This window comes from Puma concolor, chromosome B4 (genome assembly GCF_028749965.1).
Source record: "Puma concolor isolate L17-30 chromosome B4, mPumCon1.1.hap2, whole genome shotgun sequence".
NCBI lineage: Eukaryota > Metazoa > Chordata > Mammalia > Carnivora > Felidae > Puma > Puma concolor.
Window position 1 is genome coordinate 97,115,512 of NC_141673.1, and position 17,866 is coordinate 97,133,377.

At 38.9% G+C, this 17,866-nt stretch overlaps 1 protein-coding gene and 1 long non-coding RNA gene across 5 annotated transcripts in view; one reads left to right on the forward strand and one right to left on the reverse strand.

The window, feature by feature from the left end:
- The first annotated feature begins 534 nt into the window (after nucleotides 1-534).
- Nucleotides 535-4,907, forward strand: LOC147579312 (uncharacterized). 2 transcript variants are annotated; one of them, XR_015253802.1, is made up of 3 exons: nucleotides 535-2,138; nucleotides 3,120-3,280; nucleotides 4,018-4,907. It is a non-coding gene; the product is annotated as an uncharacterized LOC147579312 (long non-coding RNA). The 2 variants fall into 2 exon arrangements; XR_015253801.1 differs by having other exon boundaries at nucleotides 3,120-4,907.
- An 8,849-nt stretch (nucleotides 4,908-13,756) lies between these two features.
- Nucleotides 13,757-17,866, reverse strand: part of BCL2L14 (BCL2 like 14) — a 35,950-nt gene continuing 31,840 nt past the window's right edge. For all 3 annotated transcript variants that reach the window (XM_086714071.1, XM_086714069.1, XM_086714070.1), the window contains exon 6: nucleotides 13,757-14,189. In XM_086714071.1, coding sequence (XP_086570197.1) covers nucleotides 14,151-14,189 — 39 coding nt within the window. In that variant the 3' untranslated portion in view covers nucleotides 13,757-14,150. The remainder of the gene's footprint in view (nucleotides 14,190-17,866) is intronic.

Here is a 17,866-nt window from a genome sequence, read left to right on the forward strand (position 1 = left end):
AGTTGAGATGCATTCTTAATATTGGGAGGGGGTGTACCTTTAAATGACAGAATTGTCAAAAATCGGGAAAGATTGGCCCTCGGGCTACATGGACAGTTAAGCTTAAGTAACAAACTATCTTGATTAGTATTAAACACAAGAGGTTTAATTGGAAAAACTGAAGATAAAAAATAAACATGAGCACAAATCAGGGGGAAAGTGGATAAAGGTTTTGAATTTGATGTATTGCTATATTCACTATCCATGAGGGTAAAATGAATAAAATGTCATTAAATACTTAAGTATTTAATTTTGAACACCGGTCTTTTTTTTTTTTTTTTTCAACGTTTTTTTATTTATTTTTGGGACAGAGAGAGACAGAGCATGAACGGGGGAGGGGCAGAGAGAGAGGGAGACACAGAATCGGAAACAGGCTCCAGGCTCCGAGCCATCAGCCCAGAGCCTGACGCGGGGCTGGAACTCACGGACCGCGAGATCGTGACCTGGCTGAAGTCGGACACTTAACCGACTGCGCCACCCAGGCGCCCCTGAACACCGGTCTTAAAGCATGTCTAGTTAGTGATGTGATTAAAATTATCTGAGAAATGAACTCTGGCATCGTATACTTTGTGCTTATGCGCTATAGTAGGCTCACCTTCATTGAGGTGGTCTTTTATAACTGCGCTTTTATAACTTTGAACTTGGCTCCTGCAGAACCCTGGTCTTCTGAACAGTGGCCCAAGGGGTTTTGCTGCTTAAATCAGATAATGGCATATTCACAAGGAAAAAAAAAAGCTAAGGGATAGAATTTCTCAGTATTAATTTTTCTTTCGTGAAATATTATTACGCCTTTGACCTTTGCTGCCCCTCTTCTATAGCAGCATATGTGAGATGTCTGTCCAGCAGAACATTAGTTATTTTAACTATCTTAATTTTAATATAACAGTACTTTGAGATATATCAAGAAGTATCTGACACTTGAGAATATCTGTTCTAAAGGGATGATATATATTTAGAAATGAAGACTTCACAGTACATTTTCATCTAATAGGCCAATAATTTGGGGGCAGAGCTTTTGAGCAGTAAAATTTTAGCTTGACTGAGGATTATATATTTGTTCATCATTTTAAAGCACTCTGAAGTCAATAATTTGTAGAAGGCCAACTCCAACTTTGATAATACACAAAAATCTCTACCATCTGTGTTAGGTAGCAATTAATTTGGGGGAGAATCTTTTTGTTTTGCCATAAAGGCCTATTAATGAAGACTACTTCAAGTAGAGTTAGTAGCTATGGCTTACCTACCTAGCCTGTTAAATGCGTCTGTGTGTGTTTATGTAACCTTATACCAGTAATCCTAGTAGAGACTACTTCTGGTACCAGAGAGGCTTACTGTAGGCAGGTTGGCTCCTCTTTGATAGTTGTGCTAGTCTAGTTAGTCATGTGCCTAGATTTGATTCCTAGAAATGTAGTTTTTAAAATTGTTTTTTCTCTTGCTGAGGGAAAACTTGCCACTTCATTGATTTGCATGCCGTAAGAGCTTCATATTGGTTACCATTACACATCTAACAAAATTCAGAAGCAAAAATCTTGGGCTTTTCATACCCCAGATATGCCATGCTTTTAATAAGCTTTAAGTCTGTATGATGACATACATCGTATGTTTGGGGTGTGGATTTGAGTATGTGAATATCAGTTGGCCAACAAATGTTAGGGCATCCACAAATGAGACTATACACTAAGTGTAGACAGGGACTGAGTCATAAGTTTATAATCAAGTGTTGTTTAAAACATGTTCTCAGAATTCTTAAACTCAAACTTAATTTTATTTGGTATTCCTTTCTTTATCCCGAGCCTGAAATGAGCCAAGAGAAATAACAGATGATTTTAGAAAGTACTGGTAGCATATGTGTGGTTTCCGACTTCTGGGATGGCATCATTTTATACTAGTCTCAAAATTTGCCTTTTGAAATTTTCAGTTTCAGGAGATAACATTTTACATTTATAGTTTTTAAATTATGAGCATTGTGAATCCATATACTCGGGATATTTCTGTTGGACTTGATTCTGCATCTCATGAAACTAATAAGCCTGCACCTGAGTAGAAGGGGAGGTAAATTCTTCGGTCTTACTGACGATCCTCACCCTCCTTCAGTCCAGGTAATTTTACTTGGTTTTTCTTTTTCATAAAGCATCCTTAAGCTATTGCTAAGTTTATTGCTGTAAACAATCCTCATGACTTTACAGATAGAACTATAAACAATGATTTCCTGTACTCAGAGTATAGACCTAACGAAAACTTTTACATTTCCACCATTATCTAGGGTTTACCCAAAAGTCTCCACCAAAGATGTAGAGACAATGTGCTTTTTGCTTATGCTTAACTGTCCATTTTTTTTAAACAAATACAAGAAGGCCAGGGATATATATATCATATATGTATGATATGTATATATATCAATGCATAAATATGAATATTAAAAGGAAAAGAAAGTGAATATATCTAATTTTACATGAAATTAAGTATCTGGGGTTAGTAGGAAAATGTAAAAAGAAGAGGATACCAAGAGCTTAAGCTGGACTAGCCTTATTTGCAAGTGAAGGATCTGGTGCTGCTTTCAGATGTTTATTCTTTGTGTTTTTAAATTTTTTTCTTAAGCTTTAATCTTTGTTATTGTCTTAAAGTCAGCTGGTGTTTCTTGTTCATGGACTTTGGTACGATGGTGCTTTGCAAGGATGTATTTATATTTAAATGGCCAACATTTGGTCAGCCCTTGTCCACTATTCACTTCCCCCTTTTTGTAAAATAAGTGCTTTAATTGTAAGCTGTATAAAAATACCTTGTATAAATCCCCTTTTGATTATTACAATAAGCTGAGTTGTAACAAATGAAATGTTGATTTTTATAATAAAACAGTGGAAAATAAAAGTGTCAATTCTTTTCAGCAAGAAATTGAAATAGCTGATTGTTCATTGCTGTGACTTGCATTTCAGAGGCAACAAAACCCACTTTTATTGTTTGTATTTCAAATAAAATACAACTTTGGAAGAGAGATTTGAGCATAGTTCAGTGCTGCCCATACCTGTGATTGGGAACAGATAATAAGGGAAATATTTTGTGTTTCCTGCTCTTGTTTTCAGTAAACTCCTGGAAGGAGCCTGCTGTAGACTCTGAACCTCCCCCCTCTCGAAATTAGCTTTAAAAATGAACATTGCTCTTCCTGACACAAAGCCCAATATGATGCGAGGATACCGAAGGAGCCGCAGAATATACCCCTTCAAAATACGCCACTGTGATTCAGGTGGGCACTTTAAAAACAGCAACTACAGATAGAGGCTTTCTCTGAGCTCCCCTTGTCTGTCTAAAGACCGATCCTCCAAAAGGAACACAGTTGTCATAAACCATAAATCCCCTCCCTGGGAGCTTGGTCAACCAGGGAAAAATGATTCTTATCCCTGGAGAGAAGACTAGGAAAAATAGCCAAACTTCGTCCCGACTCTCACACCTTCCACCTATTCTTCTAAGGACCCATTCATCTTTCCTAAAATCACTTCCTACTTACTCTTCCCTAAGAGGCCTACATCTTCCCTCCCCTTTTCCTATTCATACGGTAGGTAAGCCTGAATTGTAAGCCATCTAGGGGAGTTTCTCACTTTTCCCTGGGTATCTCCCATGTATATGTAAGTTAATACGTGTTATTTTCTGTCTGTTTTGTTCATCTGTTTCTTATTACAAGGGTCCCGGCTAAGAGCAGAAGGGTAGACAAAGTTACTATTCTCCCATACAACATTTAACATGACGGTGAATGGAAAAACCAGTGAGAACTCACAGCTACTAGATCCCTGCTTGGGTCTAAGTTTGCTGGTTTGATAGGAAGAGAGGAAAGCTTTATTATTTGGCATTAGTTAAGCTCAAACATCAGGGGGTTAAGTGGAACAAATGTTAGTGTAAAGTCTTCTCTCTGAGACTCTTTCTCTGAAGTGAGCTTACCTTGACTTCTTTGCTGACCCCTCCCATTCTTTTCTTTGGAAAACAAAGTTGTGCTGTTCCCAGTGGAGTCCAAGAAAGGAAAGACAGAACCGAGGTTGCTTTGCCTGATTTAAAGGCAGGCTCAAGAGTGGGAAGGACAGTGCAAGTTGTTTTGGACTTTTCGCTACCCAGGTAAGTTTTCTGCTAAGTTAATACGTACAGTCTTTCTTACTTTTAATTCTTTGTGTACAGTTGCAGTATTTCTGCAAATGTCAATTAAAGGATGAATTACTGTTGACAGGGTCCGGGACATGATACCCCAAAATGCGACACATTAGCATAGTGAGTATTTCAAGGAATTCGAGAAATGGCATGTGCAGGAAGAACCCTCTGACCTTTCCCTGAAGCAGGTCGTTAACCCTAATGTGAGAAGTGCCCTCCCTGTACACAGAGGTAAGGGGGCATCCTTATCTCAGAAGAGAAAGGAACAAAAAGGAACCTGAACAAACAGGCCTTGCTAAGTTTGCCCCCATTTATTACACATAGCTCGTACTCTTTGTTCTATCATATCTTTCCATGACTTTGCGGTTCTCATCAAACCTAGCATAAAACACAGGTTTAACCATTTCTTTGGGTTTTCATTTCTTTATGAGGGCTCCTGTGTCACTTAAAACTTAAAAGACATTTGTATGCTTTTCTCTTGTTAATCACTTATGTTACAGGGATCCAACTCAAGAACTTAGAAGATACTTTCCCTTTCTTACAATGTGCTCTGATTTCTGGTTCCATTTATTTGTACTACCATGCCGTCTTCTAACACCACCGACCCCACCACCACCTGTCCCCCCCACCCCAAAAATTCTCCACCCAAGATTTGCATTTGTAACTTCAGCTTTCATCACCATATAAAGCCAATCTTTCCCAATTAAGAGACTAAAAATAAAGGATTATTTTGCTAAGATTTGTCCAGCATTTACTGTTGCACCAAGTACTAAATATCCCCTCTGTCTCCCCCTTAACGTAATAAACCAACCGATTAACACCTAAGCTAGACAGGAAACGTCCAGTTTGAGTATGAAAAACTCCAGTGCAAAATTTTGATCAGAGGCAGTTGGCAGTGGGTGGAGGGAAAAGGACATTAAATTAAGATTGAGATTCTAATCTTTGTTCCATTTTAATTAACTGCCAAGGCATGCCTGAACTCATTTAATCTCTCCGTATTTGTTGGCATAAGGCTCTGACAGTTTTCCCAAGTTCTTGGGAAGGACTTGGGAAGGGTTAAGGGAATCAAGTTTTATACAGTGCTGTGATTCTCATGACAGGGCTTTTAAGAATTCAATGTAGGTCTGGAGCTATTTATATTTTCTATTATGTCAATTTTTGTCATGTCTTTCAAGGAATTTGTCCATTTCCTCTTAAGTAGTCAGCTTATTGGCATAAAAGCGTCTCTTATCCTTTCAATGCCTGTTTCCATTTCTGACATTGGTAATTTGTGTCTTGGTCAGTCAAACTGAAGGTGTATTGATATTCTTGATCTTTAAAAAAAAAAAAAAATCAGCTCTGGAGCGCCTGGGTGGCTCAGTCGGTAAAATGTCCCACTCTTTATTTTGGCTCAGGTCATGAACTCAATGTTTGTGAGACCGAGCCCTGCGTCACTGGACTGTGTGCTGGGCATGGAGCCTGCCCCTCTGCTGCTTGCACTCTCTCTCTAAAAAATAATAACAATTTTTTTAAAAATCAGCTCTTGTTCTAATTCTTCTCTGTTGTATGTTCATTTTCTGTTTCATTGTTGTCTGCTCATTATTTCCTTCCTTTAACTTATTTGGATTAAATATGCTAGTTGCTGGGGCGCCCGGGTGGCGCAGTCGGTTAGGCGTCCGACTTCAGCCAGGTCACGATCTCGCGGTCCGTGAGTTCGAGCCCCGCGTCGGGCTCTGGGCTGATGGCTCAGAGCCTGGAGCCTGTTTCCGATTCTGTGTCTCCGTCTCTCTCTGCCCCTCCCCCGTTCATGCTCTGTCTCTCTCTGTCCCAAAAATAAATAAACGTTGAAAAAAAAAATTTTAAATATGCTAGTTGCTTAAGATAAAAGCTTAAGTCACTGATTTTAGACATTTTTTTCTGATAAAAATATTTAAAGCTGTATGTTTCTCTCTATGCATGCTTTAGCCGCATCCCACAAATCTTGGTGTTTTCATTATCATTCAGTTCAAAACACTTTCTAATTTCACTTGTAATTTCTTTGAACCCTAGATTACATAAAAGCATGTTTAATTTCTAAATATTTGGGGACTTTCCAGATACCATTTTGTTATTTTTAGATTTAATTCCATAATGATCATAGGTCCTCTGTATGAGTTTAACTCTTTAAAATTTATTGAGACTTGTTTTACCAGCCAGACTACGGTCTATCACAGTGCATGTTTTATGGGCACTTGAGTACTATTAAAAACGAAAATCACAGTTCCAAAATGGAGTCACTTATGCTAGGCCACATCAACAAACCAGGGTGTAATGCTTAACCTAATTGCAGTTTCAACCTCCCCCAGAAATGTAGTCTTAACCTGTCAGGAATTTTCTAGTCAGCACCAGTAAGGTAATGTGTGACATGGGCCCTCTGCATTCCCCAAAGGAAGGACTTCACCCGAAAGAATCCTTTTTTCTGTTTATGATTTCCTTGTCCTGCCTTTAAGAACCTTTCCTTTTCTGTAGCCCTTTGGAGCTCCCCTCTACTCGGTACAGAGGATGCTGCCAATTCATGAATTGTTCAGTAAAGCCAATTAGATCTTTAAAATGTACTTGGGGGGCGCCTGGGTGGCTCAGTCGGTTGAGCGGCCGATTTCGGCTCGGTTCATGATCTCGCGGTCCGTGAGTTTGAGCCCCGCATCAGGCTCTGTGCTGACGGCTCAGAGCCTGGAGCCTGTTTCGGATTCTGTGTCTCCCTCTCTCTGACCCTCCCCCATTCATGCTCTGTCTCTCTCTGTCTCAAAAATAAATAAACGTTGGGGCGCCTGGGTGGCGCAGTCGGTTAAGCGTCCGACTTCAGCCAGGTCACGATCTCGCGGTCCGGGAGTTCGAGCCCCGCGTCAGGCTCTGGGCTGATGGCTCAGAGCCTAGAGCCTGTTTCCGATTCTGTGTCTCCCTCTCCCTCTGCCCCTCCCCCGTTCATGCTCTGTCTCTCTCTGTCGCAAAAATAAATAAATGTTGAAAAAAAAATTTTTTTAAATAAATAAATGTTAAAAAATTTTTTTTTTTTTAATGTACTTGGTTGAAAAAAAAAGATAAAACTTACTTGGTTGAATTTTTTCTTATTTAACTATAGTATGCTGTAGTTGCATACAGTGTTCAGTAAAGGTCAGTTAGGTCAGTTTGGTTTATACTGTCATTCAAGTCTTCTATATCTTTGCTGATTTTCTATTCAGTTCTCCTGGGAGAAAAGTGTGGAAATCAACTTTAATTGTGGATTTGTCTATTTCCCCTTTTAGTTTTGTCAATTTTTGCTTTGAGCTCTGCATAATTTAGGATTATTGTTGTAATAATTCACCTTTTTATTGTTATGTAATGTCCCTCTTTGCCTCCATATTCCTTGACTTGAAGTCCACTTTGATATTAATATACCCATTCCAGCTTTCTGACTAGTTTTGCATTCATTTTTCTATTCTTTTACTTTTAAAAATTTTTTTAGGGGCGCCTGGGTGGCGCAGTCGGTTAAGCGTCCAACTTCGGCTCGGGTCACGATCTCGCGGTCCGTGCGTTCGAGCCCCGCGTCAGGCTCTGGGCTGATGGCTCAGAGCCTGGAGCCTGCTTCCGATTCTGTGTCTCCCTCTCTCTCTGCCCCTCCCCCGTTCATGCTCTGTCTCTCTCTGTCCCAAAAATAAATAAACGTTCAAAAAAAAAGAAAATTAAAAAAAATAAATAAAAAATAAAAAATTTTTTAATGTTTTTTATTTATTTTTGGGACAGAGAGAGACAGAGCATGAACGGGGGAGGGGCAGAGAGAGAGGGAGACACAGAATCGGAAGCAGGCTCCAGGCTCTGAGCCATCAGCCCAGAGCCTGACGCGGGGCTCGAACGCACGGACCGCGAGATCGTGACCCGAGCCGAAGTTGGACGCTTAACCGACTGCGCCACCCAGGCGCCCCTATTCTTTTACTTTTAACCTCTCTCTCTTTCATGTTTAGACATAAAATATGTAGTTTGGTCTTCATTTTTATCAATACTATTTCTGCATTTTAATGGCACTATTTAGCCATTTCCATTTAATGCAATTATTGCTGATTTGATTTGTCTACCATTTTGATATTTTCTCTTTGTCCCAACTATTCCTTCTTTTTACTCTTCTCTGGCCATCTTTGGAAGAGAGTATGTTTCAGGATTCCATTTTATTTCTACTATTGGCTTACTAGCTATGCTCATGTAGTCATCGCTGTACGATTTACAGTATGCATCTTTAACTTGCTGTAGTCTACATGAAATAATACACCACTTTGCATATAATATGAAACCTTACAACAGTCTCTTTTCATTTTTCCCTTCTAGTCTTTTATGTTTTATTGTCATACATGTTCTGCATGTTATGTCATGAGACATTGTTTTTGCTTTAATCAATTTTCTTTTTTAAAATTTAAAGATGAGAAAAATATTTTTATTTACCTTCATATTATTCTTTGGTGCTCTTCATTCCTTTTTATAGATCTGGGTTTCTAATACAGTTTTCCTTCTGGCTGAAGAAATTTCCTTCAGCATATCTTACAATGTTGATCTAATCATGGTACATTGTGCCTTTGATTGTCTGAAATGTTGCCATGTTGTCTTAAGAAAATTTATGACAGCTTTATTGAGGTATAATTGACATACAATAAACTGCATGTATTTGAAGTATGCAGTAATTAATTTTGTGTTTTTATGTACACACAAAATAGTAAGACAAGGTAACAACAGTTCTATCACCCCAAAATGCTCATGCCCCTCTATAATTCCTTCTTTCCATCCCTCCATTCCAGGCAACCAATGACCTGTTTTCTGTCACAATAAATTAATTGCATTTTCTATAATTTTATATAAGTATATATGTAGTGTATGATTTTTTTTTGGTTTTGGTTGAGCTTCTTAGAGATTCATTCATATGCATGTTACAGCATATACTGATAGTTTATTCTTTATATATATACATAATATACATATTATATACATATATTCATATATATATGAATAGTATCTCATTGTATGGTATATCACAATTTGCTTATCCATTCATCTGTTGATGAACATTTGGGTTGTTTTCCATTTAGGGCTTTCACAAATATAGTTACTATATTTGTACTTTATTTTTTTAAATGTTTTTATTTATTTTTGAAAGAGAGACAGAGACAGAGCATGAGCCAGGGAGGAGCAGAGAGAGAGGGAGACACAGAATCCAAAGCAGGCTCCAGGCTCTAAGCTGTCAGCACAGAGCCGATGTGGGGCTCAAACTCACGAACTGTGAGATCATGACCTGAGCGAAGTCAGAGGCTTAACTGACTGAGCCACCCAGGCACCCCTATAGTTACTATATTTGGTACAAGTTTTAAACCAATTCATTTCTTTTGAATAAATTCCTTTTTTTTTTTTAAGTTTTTTTTTTTTAACGTTTATTTCTTTTTGAGAGACAGAGAGAGTGCGAGCAGGGAAGGGGCAGAGAGAGAGGGAGACACAGAATCCGAAGTAGCCTCCAGGCTCTGAGCTGTCAGCACAGAGCCTGACGTGGGCTCGAACTCACAAACTCCAAGATCATGACCTGAGCTGAAGTTGGACGCTTAACTGACTGAGCCACCCAGGCGCCCCTATAGTTACTGTATTTGGTACAAATTTTAGACCAATTCATTTCTTTTGAATAAATTCCTAAGAATGAAATGGTTGGGTCATCTGGTAGATGTTAAACTTTTAAAGAAACTATGGAAGGGAAGGAAAAATAAGATACAAACAGGGAAGCAAACCATAAGAGACTCTTAAATACACAGAACAAACTGAGGGCTGATGGGGGTGGGGGTTGGGGGCGGGGAAAATGGGTGATGGACATTGAGGAGGGCACTTGTTGGGATGAGCACTGGGTGTTGTATGTAAGTGATGAATCATGGGAATCTACTCCTGAAGCCAAGACTACACTGTATATTAGCTAACTTGACAATAAGTAAAATAAAAGCAAGAGAAAGAGATGCAATCCTATACTCCCTCCCCCCCCCAAAAAAAAACAAAAGAAAAGAAAAAGGAACTGCTTAAAATGTTTTCCATTTTGGAAATGTTAAGTTTGCATTCTAGTTTTTTAAATGTTTTAACTTATTTCTTTTGAGAGAGAGAGAGAGAGAGTGAGTGCACATGCGAGTGGGAAGGAGGGACAGAGAGAGAAGAGAGAGAGAATCCCAAGCAGGCTCCCTGCTATCCATGCTCCATCTCATGAACTGCAAGATCATGACCTGAGCTGAAATCAAGAGTCAGAGGCTTAACCGACTGAGCCACCGGTGTACCTACATTCTATTTTTCTTGAGTGAGCTTTGGTAGTGTGTCTTTTAAGAAATTTGTCCATTTCATCTAAGTTGTTGAATTTTTGGTATATGATATTCTCTTATTATCCTTTTAATATCTGTAGAACCTATAGTGATGTTCCCTCTGTTTATTATTGGTAAGTTGTGCCTTTTCTCCTGATCAATCAGGCTAGAGGTGTCACTGATCTCCACAAACCATCTTTTGGTTTCATTACTTTTACACCATTCTGCTTTCTTTCTCTTTATTTCCTTTCTTTTTTATAATTAAAAAAATTTTTTAAGTTCTTTGAGAGAGTGTGTGTGCACATGTGATCTGGGAAAGGGCAAAGAGAGGGAGAGAGATGCTCAGCTCGATCTCATGACCGTGAGGTCATGACCTGAGCCAAAATCAAGAGTTGGACGCTCACCTTATTTCTCATCTCTCAGGGACTAATCCTTCATTGCCTGATGCACAATGTCTTGAAAACGGAAAGCTATTCTTTCATATAGCTTGTCTTTTTTTTTTTTTTTCCAGTTGTTTTTAGCAGGAGTTTAAACTCAGTCACTATTACTTCATCTTGGCTGGAAGCTGCAGATGATTTGGAACATTTGGAGAGTTTGTTAAAACTACACACATCTTGGGCCATACTCCAATCTCATTGATTTACTGGTTATAGCAGTGAGGCTAGGGTATATGATTTTGCAATTGTATGTTAAAAGTAGGCCAGGCATTAGATAGACAAAGTTAAATTAGACATAATACTTGTTTACAAAAGCATTTTTGTTAACAGAAGCATTTATAATCCAATGCAAAAGATTAGTTCTTATGGCATAATGTCTTAAGTATAATGTCCATAAATAGTGTGCTATGGAGCATCTCTATGAAGAAAGGTATCCAAATGTAGTCCTCTGGCAGCCAAGGGAGGGTTAGCAAATGCTTCCTGGAAGAAATGAAGGAGTGAATTTGGAAAGATGGGCTGGAGTTCATTGAATTAGTGGAAATAAGGGGAAAGGGGACCAGGAGGCAAGGACAGACCAAGTGGAGAAAAAATATCGTTATAAAGGCCCAGCGGTGCAAGGTTGCAAATGCATAATGTAGAATGGTTGAATCAAAGTGGGAGAAGAGGTGATCCCCATTGTTGCCATCCATAAGAAGAAATTCCTTTATCTCGGATGTTTTTCTGACTTTCTGTGTGGGGGCAGGAAGCAAAAGGGAATATTCTTTTTCCCCACAGTTACCTGATTTACATTCTTTATTTACCCTTTCCCACAGCTCCAGGTTTGATTCAGCATTACCTAAAACCACCATCCACCATTTATCAACAGTGGTATCAGGGTTTACTAATCATTGATTCTTCCTCTTTCATGCACTCAAGTCACTGTTGATTTCTCAGATTGTCACACTTTACAGATCAAACATAGACTTCCCCTCATCAGCCCCTATCATTTGTGTTTCTTGTAGATTAATTCCACAAGGAGCCCCAAACGATTGCATTCTGAACGCTGTTTAATGTTAGTTATCTTTTTTTTTGTACTTGGATTAAAAAGTACAAGAATACCTTTAATTAATTATCTCCTTAGAGTTTTTACAGTCTTTCCAATGAACAAGTCAGAAAACTATGAAACAATTACACAAAAGCCACGTCACAAGAGTTGTTGAACAAAGAATTTGGCCCCATTTGATTGCAACTCACTCAAAATTCTTTTGGCTTTTGTGGCCACGGTAAGCAGAAGGAGTGGGGGTAAAAAGACTTGTAGAGTGGATGTTTGCCACTATAAATGGGGACAGCCCCTATTTGAGCCCTCCTCTTCCTCTTAGGGAATGCCCTACCTTATGTAACTTAAATACGGCAAACAGCCTTCTCCCATAATGAACTGAAAATGTAGAAAGCCCACTCTCCTAGTTCTTGACAGCTGGAGCACAGGCATATGATCGGGGGTCAGCTAATCCAAGTAATCCACCTGGAAGTTTACCTTGGAGACAGGCAAGATTGGGAAGATTCTTCCCGGTGGGGAAGAGAGATGGGAGTGGGGGTAGCAGCATCATTTCTCAGTAGCAGTGGGGCCAGTGATGGCACACAATTTCTGGTTCAGTGGTGGAGACTGGGGCATGCGTGTTCTGTGGTGACACCGGATGGAAGTGTGATTTAGCCTGTGCTTCTGGCTGTGGAGGCTTACTTTTACTCTTGCCATTTCCAAATCTGGGAGAATAACTCATTTCAGTTAAGATGGGTAGAGTAGTGATATTTGATGTGATATTAGACGGGTCCAATTTTCCCTTGGAGCTGGAAGTATGTCTGTTTAACGCATTCATTTATTTGCTCATCACAGGTTTATTAAACATCATAAACATAAAAAAAGCCTGTTTTACATCAGGCTACATGCTGGGTGCTACAGATCTAGACATTTTTAAGGCTATAATTTGATAGTATTTTAAAAATTATTGTTTCAATAATTATTGTTTGTTAAACAATTGCGAAACATATTTCGCTCACTATAAAACCTCATTCTGAACACTAATTTCAGAAAAACAATCAGTGACTGCTTTGGGAGGAGAGGAAATTTTGTTTTAGCTGAGGGCAGTGCATATTAAACATAAGTGAGCACTCAGCACTAAATACCAAGCACTGTTGTAAGCACTTTTTATAAATTAACTCATTCGATCTTCATGGAAATCTTAGTACTGTTACTTTTTACTTGTTTTAACCATAAGATACTCTTTTTAAAAATTTTTTTTAATGTTTATTTTTGAGAGAGAGAAAGCACAAGTGCGGGGAGAGGTAGAGAGAGAGGGAGACACAGCATCCGAAGCAGGCTCTGGGCTCTGAGCTGTCAGCACAGAGCTCCATGCGGGGCTCAAACTCACGAACCGTGAGATAATGACCTCATCCAAAGTCGGATGCTTAACCGACTGAGCCACCTTGGTGCCCCATGTAAGATACTCTTGACAGTGGTCTTTCCACGTGTTTAACAGCTACTAATCATACACTACCACAAAAAAAATAAAGAAAATTTCAGAGTCCTTGAGAAATAGAGGTGGGGTCTCTGAGATTGCTGAGGGAGGTAGAAGTAATAATTTTCTGCCAAATGGAAGTTTTTCAAACTGCCAAAGCATTTTTCTAGGGAAATGAGTCAAAAGGCAGACATGATAATATATCCCCAAACTAGTGGATATAGCAGTGAACTCAAGTCTCTTTGAACTGCATCTACCAACATCAATAGCAATATCTTCCTAAAAGTAGCCTTGAAACAACGTCATTAGGCCATCCCAAGTGTAGTTGAAAAAGAAATGGTACCAGAAAACCAAAGAGTAAACACATGCACAATTTATCATTTCGCCCTTATGAGATCAGCAAATATCTGTAACAAAATTTCCCCAAAGCGGCCAACAGAGACAAGGTGACCGTCTCTGTTCTGAACATCTGAAAGGAAAATTACCACTTGTCTTCCTAGACTTCCTCCCACACTCATTGGAGAACCTGGGAAACATGGATGTCACTGGCCACACTACTACATTCTATGAGCTGCAGACAGACAAGGCCTCTCTCCTCAGGCCTCTGGATTCACAGGAACAATGACTTTGAAAACTTCAGTGCTCCCTCTGCCTTGTACATGTTAATTTTCTCCCATAGTCTATGCTGAGACCAATGTAGACAGGATCCTAGTTGGATAATGAGTATTCCAGATTACAAATCTTCTGATTTTTCAGTCTACTTCTTCATGTGATATCCCAAGCACTTTTTCCTGGAGGGGAAAAAGAGAAATAGATTCACAAAATTCCAAGTTTGATTCACTGTTGAACTGAAAACATAAACCTGTTAACTCTGCTCTCTTGTCCCAGGCATGACCCGGGTTTCAGAGACTATGTTAGGGTTGGGGGGAGGTTTGGAAAGATGACCAGCAGCCTTGGTATTCAGGAAAGGAAAACATATGTGAAGGACTTAGGTTACACACCCAGGGCTGATAGGCTAGATGGGGAAAGGCTTTGATGCTGTATTTAAAATTCAGAAGAGTTAAAAAAAAATTCAAAGGAGCAGATATTGGAAAGTTGAAGATTATGGAAAGTTGAAGATTATGCTCTTTGCAAAGTTCTGTGAAATGGATGAAGTTGTAGGAGCACAGGGTGACTATTTGAACAGTCCTTTACAATGAGGAAAAATGCCCAACGGGTGAATTAAAATCTCATGGCAGCTAGTTTAGCATGCTTTTTATTTTTATTTTTATTTTTTTTAAGTTTGTTTATTTTTGAGAGAGTATGCACGTGGGGGAGGAGCAGAGGTAGAGGTAGAGATAGAGATAGAAGTAGAGAGATAGAATCCCAAGCATGGTGCCCAACTCTGGGGTCAAACCCATGAACTGTGAGATCATGACCTGAGCCAAAACCAAGAGTCGGACACTTAACCCACTGAGCCACCCAGGCGCCCCTAACATGTTTTTTAGATACTGTTGTTATTCTTTCATTTGATTGATTGATTGATTATGCTAAGAGTATTGGCTTAACATCTATGATGTATGTAGAAAGAATGGGAGTGTTGAGAGACAAAGAAGCATAAAATACATAAATCTGCCCTCGTGTTTGCAATTTCGTTGGGAAGTTAGATGTACTTGCAGGAAATGTGAAACACTGGGATAGTTAGGAACCCTGGAAAACTGGTGCATAGGAATCATTTTCCTCCTTCCCTACCACTATAAGGACACCCTGGAGTGCCACCAAAATACCAAGAGCCAATGGAAGTCCCTAGAAGCTTGCCACCCAGTGTCATCTTTCTTTCTTGTGCTTGGAGACTGAGCACAGGTGTCCACATCTCCTTCACATTTTCATAACTCATATCAACTCATAAATATTCTTTTATCAACATCCTCCTTCTTTATTTTTTGCAACTCCTCTATCAGCCTTGGAAACATTATAGTCCTTTCTCATTCTTTTTCTTCCCTCTTCCAATTTCCAGCCACATGCTCCAAATTAAACCTAACTGTGGCCAAGACTTAAAATTCGGATTTATGATGACCTGGAAAAGTAAACTAATAAATTACAAATGATAAGGAACAATGCCATCAAATTCTGAAGCCTTTGAAAATTCCCTTTATTATTTCTACCAAAAATCCATCAATCTTCTCTAATTAAAACTGTTTTTCTCTCTAGCACCAGCAGCCAAATTAAAAATAAGTAAATAAAAATGTATTCTTTTTTCTTTTGTCTTTTAATTTGCTTGCTAGAATTAGAACCACCATTTTTTCATAGCAGATTTGTTGAAATATATCACAGAGTTCATCCTTTTCAAATATATAATTCAGTGGGTTTTAGTATATTCACAGAATTGTGCAACCATCACGTTTGGCTGATTTTAGGACATTTCCATCACACAAAAAGAAACTCTTTATCCATTAGCAGTCACTCCCTATTCTCTCTCTTCTTCTCTAATCTGTCTCTGTGAATTCACCTATTCTGGACATTTCATGAAAATAGAATCATACAATGTATGGTATATGGCCCTATTGTCTAACTTTCACTTAGCATAATGTTTTCAAGGTTCATCCATCTGTTCCATTCCTTTTTATGCCTAAATAATATTCCACTGTATGGACATACTGCCTTTGGTTTTGCTATTCACCATTCATCACTGATGAACATTTGGGTTGTTTCCACTTTCAGGCTATTATGCATAAAATGAATGCTGCTATGGTCATTTATGTACAAGTTTTTATGTGAACATTTGTTATCAATTTTCTTGGGTATATATCTGAGTGGAATTGGTGACTCTATGTTTAATATTTTGGGGGGATTGCCAAATTGTTTCTAAAAGGGAAAATTTTAGAACTCAACCAGCAGTGGATGAGGGTTCACATTTCTCCACATCCTCACCAACATCTGTCTTTTTTATTTTAGCCATGCTAGTGCATGTGAAATGATATCTTACTGTGGTTTTGATTCACATGTGCCTAATGTTGAAATGAAGATGTTAAGCAAGCATCTTTTCATTGCTTACTGGCCATCTGTATATCTTCTATGGAGAAATGTCTATTCAAAATTGGCTTTTGTCTTTTTATTGTTGAGTTGTAAGAATTTATTACATATTCTGAATACAAGTTCTTTTTCAGATATATAATTTGAACATATTTTGTTTCATTCTGTGTGTTGTCTTTTCATTTTATTGGTAGTGTCCTCTGAAGCAGAAAAAAATTACTTATTTTTTAAATTTGTCTTTCTTAAGATTTTTATTTGCTAAATACTCTCTACACCCAACTTGGGACTCAAACTCACAACCCCAAGATCAAGAGTCACATGCTCCACCGACTGAGCCGGCCAGGTGCCCCTCAAGCAGAAAAAATTTTAATTTGATGTAATCCAATTTATTTTTTCTTTTGTTGTTTGTGCTTTCGGTGTAGACTATTTTTTTTGCAGAACACAGTTGGCATTTCAGCTGCATTAACCAACTACATAGACTTTTAGTCTATAGACTGAATAGAACTGGCCTGTGGACCCAGTTGATACTTAACAATCTTTTTGGAAAAATATATTACCAAGACCAAATTATATTTTGGAAAATATATTTTGGAAAAATATATTAACCTTAAGCAGGATGATTCTTTCCTGTATGTAATTATAGTGCAGATATGAAGTGTTGTAAGAAGTCAGAGGCTAGTGAGGCCCTTAAGCTAGAGTAGTCAGGAAAGGCTCTGGGACAGAGGAGGGACTTGAGGGGGTCCTGGAAGAAAGAACAGTTAAAGCCAAAATAATGTCGAGGCATCTTAGCATGAGTTAAGGCAGCTTGAATTTAGAATACTTCAGAGCCTCAGTTGTTCAGATCAGCCCCTTACGGCTACCATATCTGGTGCAGATGTGGAAAATAGAAAGGAACAGAAGACTAGGTAAGCTTAACAGGCAGCCACTGAAGACCACAGCGGGCACTTCAGTCCCTTAGCAAGATCAGCTCTGCATTCCTTCTGGAAACCAAGAGACCAAGAGTGGAGGCCTCAGGGCCATGCTGACCATGTGTGGAGCAGACTCAAACCCACTACCCTTGCTCCATTCTAGTGGAAGGAGGACTAAAGATAATGTGGGACAAAGGCCTGTGCTTCCAAGAAGGATCTGAACAGACAAAATAAAGTGCCCTGAGCCTATGGATATTTAAAACTATGGGCTACACATTTTGGAAAGGTTAACCTTGGGAGGCCATCTGAGTATGGCAGCTTTAAGGAAATCTCAAGGAATGAGGATAAAGGATGGGGTTGGCGGGGGGCCAGGGGGAGGGATGTTGAGTCTGAGGCAGGGGGGTGAAGATGTCTGTTTTGCCTGATAGCAGGTAGTTAAAAACAGATACATATCAACAATAGCCAAATTATGGAAAGAGCCCGAATGTCCATGGGCATTGGATGAATGGATAAAGAAGATGTGGTATATATATACGATGGAGTATTAC